We start from the raw sequence: 10,558 nt of genomic DNA, 5'->3' as shown, positions 1-10,558 counted from the left end.
ATATTTTTATATATATATATAAAATAAGATACCCAGAGGCACTGGTTTACATTAGGGCTTAATTTCCAGCTAAATCAAAAATCAAATCCAGGCATTTTGAATGCCTAAGGGGTACAAAAGCAGCACCCAAAATCATTAACTTTCGCACCTTTTATAATATATCCCAAACCGGTCAGATTTGTTTTTCAAAATTTTGTAGTAAAATAAAAGTGCTCTTTGAGGAAAATCTATGCAATTAAACAGCAGATGCTTAACCCCTGAAAAATAGAGGCTTATAACAGAAGTGCTGATAGACCCTTAACCATAGCATCATTAGCAGCAGGTGCTGCTAGAGTTATTAGTTTTCTAAATAGTTTTAACGTAAACAGTATTCTTAAGCTCTAAGTGTAGCGTAATGGTTGGGATTTGCTCTTTAATGCTTTTTACTAGAAAGATACAGCTCATTTAAAATAGCTGGTAGATACAGAAAGCATAAATATACAGTAAGTTTAGACACTGATTGTACTAAATGCAACAATACAAAGAAGCAAACGGGAACACAAATGGTAACACAATAAAACTGTATTACATTTGTGCTTCAAATATTACAATACATTATATACAATAGTCCAAAATAAACATCTCATGCCAAATGACACAAAAAGAAACAAAAAAACCCAAACAAACCGAAAACCCCAAGAGCAAGCAAAAAAGAATCCAGCTGTATGTACAGTACCTTTTTAATTAACATCCAACTCTGAACTGGAGCAATTTTCACTACATACAGATGCAGTCCGCCTTTTATTTCACGCAACCATTCTGTCTCCCTATATCTATGCTATTCAGTAGGTTCCGGTGTCATTTCTTATATACATGTTGAGCAAAAAAGATAAAAGAACATAGTGCTTTGTATTCTTAATGATGTGGCGTCAGATCAGCGAACCTGGGGTGCATAACCTTCTTTCATTAAACCCTCCTCATAGTCTGTCTGGCACAGAATCATGTTGTTCTTCAGGAAAAATTTGTCTCCAACGCAAAATCTGAAATTACAATAATAAAGGGGAAAACAAAAAAAGAAGGTAGTTTCAGGATGTATGATGTGACACGCTCTTACACGTAAAGATAGTACAAGTATTTTGTTTTACTGACCGCACAGCTCACACCTCTGCTTTCTGCAGCACACACGGACACGTATGCACGTATGTGGAAGCCCAGCAGAAGAATCGCTCTGGTACCAGAATTAATCCTGTGCTTTTGACAAAACCTAGTGCATTCAGGCTCTTTAGCTTCCCCAGCCAAAGACTTCATTCAAAGCCCACCAAAGACTGTGAGAGCCTTGGATCAGGTCAGTAGCACATAAATAAAAGGGAATAAATATCCCAGGCTACTGAGCTGAGTAAAAAGTAAGGGTCCTGCTTTCACGCAAACCAGAAGGAAAACAAAGTGATCCCATGCCCTAGGAAGCTCATCTGAGATATGTTCCCTAAGTTTTGTGCAGGCATACCCATAAGAATTTCTTATTATGTTCCAGTTGGGTGTTTTAGTAGAATTGATTTAAACCGGTGCTTCTGAGAACTGTCTCTAGCATATACACAACTTTAAATATATTGTGGTGCAAACCAGAGATGCACAGGCAGGCATGCAGAGAAACCTCTTCTTTCCTGTAGGAGGTGGTTATAAATTTAGGTCCTCAGCTAACGGCTCTCTCTCTCATGGTATCAGTATACCTACTTTGTTATACTATTATGCGCACCAGAATCTGTTTGCTACAAAAAGCTGCTGATATTTTATTTGATTTTTCTCTGATGAGTAGGAAAATCATGTAACGTCAATGCTCCTGGCTGGCTGGCTTTAAACTTCAAGTAAAGTAGGATTTCTCAGCTTAGCAGTGTGCTTGAATATAAGAAGGCTCTTCACTAACACCCCCCTCAACCCTTCTCCCAGACAAAGCCAATCCTGAAGATACTTGGGGAGCAAGTGAATAGGGCCAAGGCATAGAAAAAGGAGTTTCCCTAGTGACTGCCTTGGCAGGGTTTCGTGCCTTTGTTTATAGTGAATTAGCCAGCTATAAAATATATTGGGAGGCACTACTCACATTATTCCAATTAAAATGAAAGAAAGTAACCTAAATGAACCCCTTAACACTGATGTGAATAAATGAAACCAGTTTCTACCAGCTAATTATGGATCTTGCTACATAAAGTATTGTTTAATGTGTAATGGATTATAATGTCCTTTTTTGTATAATTTCCAAATGGTGACATCTTGGACACAATTAGGGTCAGATATAAATGCTTGTGTTGTTTACGGTAGATTTAACAACAGAGTAGCTATGGGAATAGCTGTATATGTATTTAATTGTAACAATTTAACCTTCAAAGAGTGGAGCTTGCTGTAGTTGACCCAGTAAAACTACGTAAAGGGCACAGGTTGACCTGCCTGACCTCTGATAGTGGTCTCCCTTTATCAGATAGTCAATTTCTAATGATGTTCAAGCAGAAATCTTGGTGAATTGTCACAGATTAAATTATGTATTGAAAGCAGTCCTTTAATGTTTTGTGAAGTTGGAGGTTTAAATGAGTAGCGGTTGGACTGATTTACATTTGTGAAGATTGGAATGCTAGACAAACAGTGAACCCATTTATTTTCCAACTGGGTAGCTTTGGAAATTTATCCTTATGCTGGCTAGATAGATAGAGGGAAAATAGTGTAATAAAAAAAGTGGATTGAAAAGAATTAGCTCTGCTCTTAAAGGAAAATTGGTTTGTTTATTTGTGGACTTTTTTTTCCCCCATAGGATTACTGCCTGTTGATGATGATGATTGAATTATGGAATAATCCCAAAATCTTTAAGTTATTTATGATCAAGACTCTTTTACGGAATTTACAGGTTCCTGTTATCCTTCCCACCCCAATCCTGGTATATTAGGCTACTTACAGCAGACAAGTATTTTGAGTAGGTGTGATGAAATGCAGAATTCTTGAAACAAACAAGTTCTTTTTCAGTTTTTCTAGTTGCTACCCTTTGTGTTTTAGTCCATCGACAACAGTGTCGACAAAAATTATTTTGTGCATCCTACCAGATTACCTAAAGGAGTCTTAACTAGTGCTAATATGTAAAAGTGTTTCTTTTTCTAAGAAGTCACTTTAAAAAAAAAAAAGTCTAAAGAAGATAGGGATTAATGTGGACCAAAGCAGGGGAAGTGAGGTGGTGTGACCAATTGGTCACTGCATTACAGTTACCTCGAGGGTTACTGATGGGGACTGAACGGGGGATGCCCGGTCAGCCCGTGCCCACCACATCAGAGGGCGATTGCGTAGCAGGCAGCCCTCCCTTCAGGCACCTGTGGGAGACACAACCACCCCTGCCCACCCAGCAGAAAGCACTGCCTCTGAATTGTGAACGTTATTCAGCTACATATTCCTTTGTATTCCAGCATAATACAGAGCTCAGCAGAGTAATTTGTTTAAAATACTTAGTAAATAACAATGATGCTTCTGAAGTGCAATTTATTTGCCCAGCGATACTTTCACAAGTGACTTCTTGCAACACCACTTGCATCAAACGGATGCTGAAAGATTTTGTTTCTCAGCCTGCAGAGAAGTGCCACGGTTTGAATTAAACTATGCCAGCTACACAAGGGAGTCGGGATGCCTCTCCCAATAAAAAGTGTCAATGCCTTTTGCTTTTGCTATGTTAATATGTCGAGCCAGAAATGCTCTACCTATGTCTACATGGCTTTTGACAGCTTTATGCATGAGTGGCTTTAAACATACACAGTTCCACAAATCATTTACCTTCCAACTGTATAGCTGTCTTGCGGAGAGGCTGCCAGTGCCCTGTCTAGATACGCTTGGCTGTGCGATAACCTGTGGGATGAGGGTCTGTCTGCATGGGGAGGCACCCTCTGGGTTCTTCTGGGGCTGTGTTTGCACATTGGGGGAGACCCCCCTCTCCACGTCTTGGGGGAAAACCCGTTACTTGCAATACTTATGGTAAAAATTCTGCAACTGTTTTCTTGTTGTGCAAATTCAGTGACTTTGGCAAAGGCTGACAGTGAGGCTTGCATGTGCCCATGGAGATTAAATGTGTGAATTATGCGCTTATTGGGTGGCTAAAATGTAAGCACCAGGTGAAAAAACACAGAAACGTAGCATGCTAGCTCCCAAGTACAATGAGACAAGGCAAGTAAGAGGCTGAAGTATAACTAATTCTGTCCATCAATGCTTTCAACCTTATTTGACTCTCAAAAGCAGATTTAGCTTTTTCTGAAGTCAAAGAGCTAAATATTGTAATGACTTCAGATTGGTTTTGCACACTCCAGGATTTAAACCTGGCTCAGCTTTGAAAGGGTAAGTGAAAGCCCAGCCTTCCACCTCTAGCAAGTGTTGGTTTTGTTGGTTTTTTTTTTAATGGAATTGGCCTAAGATGTAAATCAGGGCACACTTTGGACATGTATATCAAATTAAGTCACGGAGCATATTGAGATGCCATTGGGTTAGGAGTATATAATGAGGCAAGACTATTACTCTTCCAGCAGGCAGATGGTAGTCTTCAGCCTTCCCTAAAACCTTCACCCAATTTATTTAATAGGCGTGCAAGATGAACAGGGAAAAAGTACAATAGGCTGCATTAACATGGCAGATTGGACTTACCACCATAAAGTGATAATACTACTTCTGACGTGACTGTGACATTACTAGAATGACCATTATAATTAACCTACATCCCAGAACTCCTGTCATGTTTTACAATGGCAAAAGTAAAGCCATTCATATTAGAAAATGACCTCTGCTAGCTCCTTGTTTGGAAGGGGAAGGTGTGCCTAGACTAATCACAAGAAGTATAAAACTTCCACTTTGAGAAATAACCATTTTGTTTTTGAGAACAGATATTTAAGGAGATCTCACAGCTGTCTGTCATATTTTCTAATGTGCAGGGCGTGTGTCAAGGTACAGAAGACTTAAGAAAGCAAGAGAAATGTTACTGTGAACAAAGATGGTTGTGTGTTAAGTGCCTCCTCTGGTAACGTCAGATCTTTGTTGCTGTAGAAAGAAAAAAAAATCTGGAAGCATTTAATTGAATTCCTTTAGGGTAAAGAAAATTCAGACTTACCACACCCATCCCCTCTGCTTTGTGCATTCAGTGATGTAACTTGTCTTTTTGCTTTTCCTTCTTTCCTCATTTTTTTAAGCTCCTTTGAGTTTCCAGTATAACTCAAATTAATGTTAATCTATACACATCACTAAGAGAACAAAGCCACTTTGTTACATCACAGTTCATCAGTTGACATCTATGGTTTACTAATTCTAGGGTTCCATCAAAATGTGCACTTATTGTCAAAGGCTGGAAAGTGGGAGCTGTGCCTGGGTTTGTACATTTTTACCAGTACAATGTAGTATATACACACAGTTCAACTTACAATGATAAACCTCAACTTGAGGTATTAGTTTACTATTTTGTTAAAAGCAGGTATGGAAATTGTGTTAATTTTTATTCCAAATTTAGAGGCACTTGATATAAATTCTGAAGACCTGAATACTGCTTATTTTCAAAATGACCACTCATGCAAAAACTGAATGTTGGTGTTTGAAATAAGGATGACCCTGGCATTGCATACCCTCCACCCGGCGCAACAGAGAACAAAGGCGTCATTGTGTGAGCATTTTACAGTTTATACTGGAGGTAAGTGTTTACAGCCACATCAGGAGAGCGATTTGAATGAGCGGGTAACTGTTTTCAGTCCAGTTCCCATTAAGAGAAAGGCGATTTCAGATAGAAGGACAAAACAGTTGATTTAAACACCCCTTAGGGATAGCAGATGGGGGTTTTAAACCATACCCAGAGTTGACTTTGAATGGCAAAGAGAGAATACCGTACAAGTATGGAACAAGCTGCTAAAGCAGCCGACAGAGAGTGAAAGGAAGGACACGGAAACTCCGGAATGTGGGAAAGCCGGAGGCAGATTGACATCATTGCTGTAGTCAAAAGTGTCAAGCAAAGATACAGCTGAGCCCACTCGCAAGATTTTCCACCCCATTTTGCTAGTCACACACATGCAACCTGACAAAGTGTGAAAGGCACTGTTTACAGTGTCTGTTTACAAGTTTATTTTTCCAGTGGTTTCCCGGTTTTATTTCCCTTTAAATTTCCTGCAGAAATTAACTATATTGAGGCTACTGCCAACCTGACGTGAAGTGTTTCTGAGGAGAAGTTTACTATGTTTACAGAGAAGAAAGGGGAGGACTCACACCGTTAAGATGACTGTTACTAAGCTCTGCAAGTATTTAGGAGACGTAGAAACTTTAAATTAGGAGTAAGCTGGGCAGAGACACGAAAGATAAGGGGATGCTAAAACCTTTAGGCTAGGAGCATAGCTTAATATTCACAAAATCCCTACAGCTTTAAGCATCAGTATCAAGAAAAAAACGTGGAAAATCTGTCAAAACCTGTCTGGATGGAGCAATTGGATCCTAGAGCTGAATAGCTTTACGAGAGGGAAAATACGAGACAGCGTCTATTTGACACCAGAGGACTAGCCTTGGTGGACCAGGAGATCTCCTTCAGTCCTGTCTATGTCTACAGTCCTGTCTACAGTCTGTCCTAGGATCCAGTATGTAAGACAATGCGTTTTTCTTCTCACACTGAAAAGTCAGCCTTCAGGAGGCTCACAAAAGGGGACAGGCACATTATGAGTTAGTTCAGGGATGGAGTTTACGACTGGAACAAAAGTCCTCTGAAGAGGATCTAACTATCATCTACACTGAGACTGGAGCTGGATGGTGAGTTGTTGATACTCAAAAACAATAAAGCAAACAGTGCAGTTGTACATAAAAACAGAAAAATGACCAAATCTTTCACAAAAAGCACTAGGCAAAACCAGGCAGGCCCCCCTCTCTCTCTCTCTCACTGGGCCGAGATCAACTATTTAAAAGGCAGGAATATGAGGGTCATGGAATAACAAGCCCAAAGAACAGGCTGCCCCAAGGATCACGGTGATGTGAGTTAATATCATTATTAGCTAGCTTGGAAGGCTGAAGGGACTGGAAGGAGCAACCAGTCACAGACCGTCAGAAGAAATTCAGTGTTGGCAAAGACAAAGTAATGCAAACTGAAGAAACAATTTAGTCTACTCATGAATAATGCATGTATTCTGTAAGGAAAAAACCTAAATGGTAGATGATAAGTGAAAATCTGAAATATGGAACCAAACAGAGAGCATTATATACTCTGCAGTCGTACTCCAGATATGTCGTACTTTTATTGTCATAAAGAATAACCCAAAGGACTTAAAATTCAATGAGGGAAGAGAATGTAAAGGTGGGGAATAAGGTCAAATGTACAGATCTTGCAACAGCTGTTGAGCCTTGTGACCTCCATTGGTAATTTTTGGATATTGCTGATGTGTTTGTGAATGAAAATATTCTCTTCGATAAATAAATCAATCTGACATTAGGAATAGTGGCTGGAGTTAAAGGAAAGAGCAGATTAAGAAACCCCTCAATAGCACTATTTTGCATACAAAGGGGCAGCATGGAATAAAGAAAGAAAATTAAACTGCTATCTTATTCTCACTCAGAATTTGCTGTTTGGTTTTGATTAGCTTAACTAGAGGAAGAAAAAAAGGATCCTGAGAAGGGCAACAGAAATTATTAATGGCATGGTGACTGACAAGATTATTCAGTTTAAAAGAAAAGAAAGAAAGGTTTCATAGCAGTTATAAAAAAACCTCAAAAACTGGTGATAGGTCAGGCATCTAGCATTTCTGGGTTTTATTGTTATAAAAGTGATGAAAATCAAAATATTTAAAGCTATTTATAAATAAGAGAATGTAGTCAGTGAGATGCTTTGCTACAAGAACCACAGAAGAGCTACATTGGAGAATCCACAAAATAGGATTTATTATAAAAACAACAAAGTTAATTCTTCAGAGTGCCACTAGCCCCAAATTCTGAGGAAGAAAGGTACCCTACAGGCAGCCTGTTTTATTAGGCTCTGTGAGAGCTATTGCAATATAATCAGGATTAGGACCACTTTTAAGAATTTCTGAAATTCTTTGAAACTTCTGGAACTGCCCCGTTTGGACTAGATGAACGAGACTATATTTCAGGTAAATCCATTCTTTTGTTCCCAGCCGAAAGACTCCTGTAAGACTATTTCAGCAACTCTTTGCCCAAACTACATGCAAAGTAAAAATCAAATAAAAGACTAGACTGAAGGCTCAGGAATGACAAGGCTAAGAATTATTAAAATACCCCAGGAAAGCTCTGTTTCAGAAGCACCTCACAGCACTTTTCCAGGGGGATCAGTGGTCCTAGGGCACAGCTTCAAAGTGAAATTCTACATTAGTTCATACTTGTAATGGTAAAAGTGGAATATTAAGAATAATCACAACAGCTTTGCTTTTGGGGGGAAAGAAAAGAGGAAGTTCACTTCCTCAGATCCAAGACTGCTAACTATGATGAAAATCTTTTGCACTCAGGGTAACAAACATTGTCTGCTTTGCTTGACTGATGAAGATTAGCTGACTTCTTACATTAAAGAAGTTTGTCTTGTATGGGCTGAAGTGACAAGACAATAACTAAGTGCTAATTGTGCATAACCAACACTAAAGATATGCAGTCCCATTATGGCATGTAATAAATGAAGCGAACAACAGAAATATATTAGGCACTTTAATAATGATACTAGAACGGTGGTTTGAAAAAAATAGGGATGTGAAGGGTTTAAGAAACGAACCTAGGAGTGTGCATGTGTCTTACTTAAGTGAGTACCACAGGATGCTCTGCCTGCTTTGCTCAGAATACAGCCTTAGTTCTGTGGCAAGACAAAATTGATATAGGACTTTAAATAGCATTAGATCCTATAATTACTTTGCATTATTATATAGTTTAAGCAGTGGTTATTACTTGCCTGGTATTTTAATTTCCCATGCAACATGATGAAAAAGGTCAATTTGGCTTTTTCTAAAGAGCGTAATTGTAGTGCGCTACACTTATTAGCAGCTGTACATTTTATGGTTCTTTAGGGATGTTTGACTTTTAAATGACTACAGTGTTACAAAACAATACAATGTAGGACAAGGTGAGTAGCGGAGCTTATTTAGAGCTGTATCTAACTTTGTTGTGTAAGACTCCTATCTTCCAATTTTTTTGTTACTTCCCTAGAAACACATCCTGTGTGTCTTCCCACCTGAAAATGAAAAAAACCTATGATGCTATAAAACTCTAAATAGGATCATGAAATAACTGAAGAACTGAAAAATAATAGGTACATTAAAGAGTGGACATAATTGACTCTCTCATTTCCTAGATCTCATAGAAGTCACCAAAAAAGCTGCTAGCAGCTCTCGTGGAGTCAGGAACGGAGCCCTCAGTGAAACTGCTGATGGCATTTGGCCACCTTACAGGATGTACTTGCTGTAACTTCATCTGTATCCACCTCTGAAAAATTCAGTTGTTGCAATTTTACCATTTTTGACAATTGTTCTGCAACTATATGTGGCTGATATGGGTGCTACTTCAGAACAAAGTGTCTGGTTTGGATCCTTGGGTTTCTTATAACTTGCAGTTAGGCACAGGAAGTCCCACGCTGCTACAGAGAAAACGGTGGGAACAACATATTTTAAATTTAAATGATTACAACTCTGGCAACAGGAAGAAACAACATGTACTTAAAAATAAATACATGTGAAGAATTAAAGTGAAATTAATATAGTAATGACAAATGGTACCGTTATGGTCTTCTGCAGAAAAGGATCTCAAAGACCTTTATAGATATTAATTAATTAAACTTGACAGCCTTTTGAAGGAAGGATGTAAAATTACTCTTTTTATTGATGTGGGATCTGAGGCACAAAAAGTTTTCTGCCCAAGGTCATGCAAGATGTTCTGTATCAGTCCCAGGTAAAGTATCCAGGTCTTAATCTCAGTCTTGGCTTTCCGCTACTGGTAGATGTTTCCTCTTCACTTAAATGTATGCCCACACCAGTGCCGAATTAGCACTTAGCTTATGGAACGGTCCCAAGAAATTCTCTTACCTCTGATTACAAAGTTGACATGCAAAACAGTCCAGGTGATAAACATTGTCCTTTGCTCTCATCACCATCTCAAAAGCAGGTATGAGCTTACTGCAGGCAGCACAGTTTCCTGTAACGCCAAATAACCTGGAGATACAGAAAAATATATTCCTCAAGATGCTTAACTGGAAAGAAAATCACTTCTTTTTTTTTCAATTATTTTTTTTTCCCCAGCAGTTGCCCGGCCTTTGGGTGACTTCCCAGTACCTCCCTTTAGAAAGGCTGATCTTGGGTGGTACAAGTCTGCCCATTTTACAATACAAAGGCATAATCCTTTTTGCCGGAGAGAGCTTTATGAAGCAGTGACAGACTAATATTGCACCTATCGTGATGTTGTGTTTTGGTTTTGTTTTTCTTTCTGCAGGTTATACTGACCTTTCTTGATAAAAGAAACATCTTGTTAAACTAAACAAAGAAATAGTAAACACATTAGGGATGTTACATAACTGTGCAGACAGAGGTCAAGCTGTTTGCATACGTGGGAAGAGTCTTCTGCTTGG

The 10,558-nt window shown here is 38.8% G+C and overlaps 1 protein-coding gene across 1 annotated transcript in view; it reads right to left on the bottom strand.

Moving 5' to 3' along the window:
* Positions 1-334: 334 nt before the first annotated feature.
* The window catches only part of LMO3 (LIM domain only 3 (rhombotin-like 2)), a 48,922-nt gene continuing 38,698 nt past the window's right edge, over positions 335-10,558 (bottom strand). Inside the window, exons 2-3 of the mRNA XM_009876318.1 lie at positions 10,020-10,145; positions 335-1,019 (exon numbers count right to left, since the gene is read on the bottom strand). Of these exons, the coding sequence (XP_009874620.1) occupies positions 914-1,019; positions 10,020-10,145 (232 nt within the window). The 3' untranslated portion in view covers positions 335-913. The remainder of the gene's footprint in view (positions 1,020-10,019; positions 10,146-10,558) is intronic.

The sequence above is a fragment of the Apaloderma vittatum genome, unplaced genomic scaffold, assembly GCF_000703405.1.
Source record: "Apaloderma vittatum isolate BGI_N311 unplaced genomic scaffold, ASM70340v1 scaffold33040, whole genome shotgun sequence".
NCBI lineage: Eukaryota > Metazoa > Chordata > Aves > Trogoniformes > Trogonidae > Apaloderma > Apaloderma vittatum.
The sequence above is the reverse complement of the archived record's forward strand: the minus strand, read 5'-3'. Positions and strand labels throughout refer to the sequence as shown.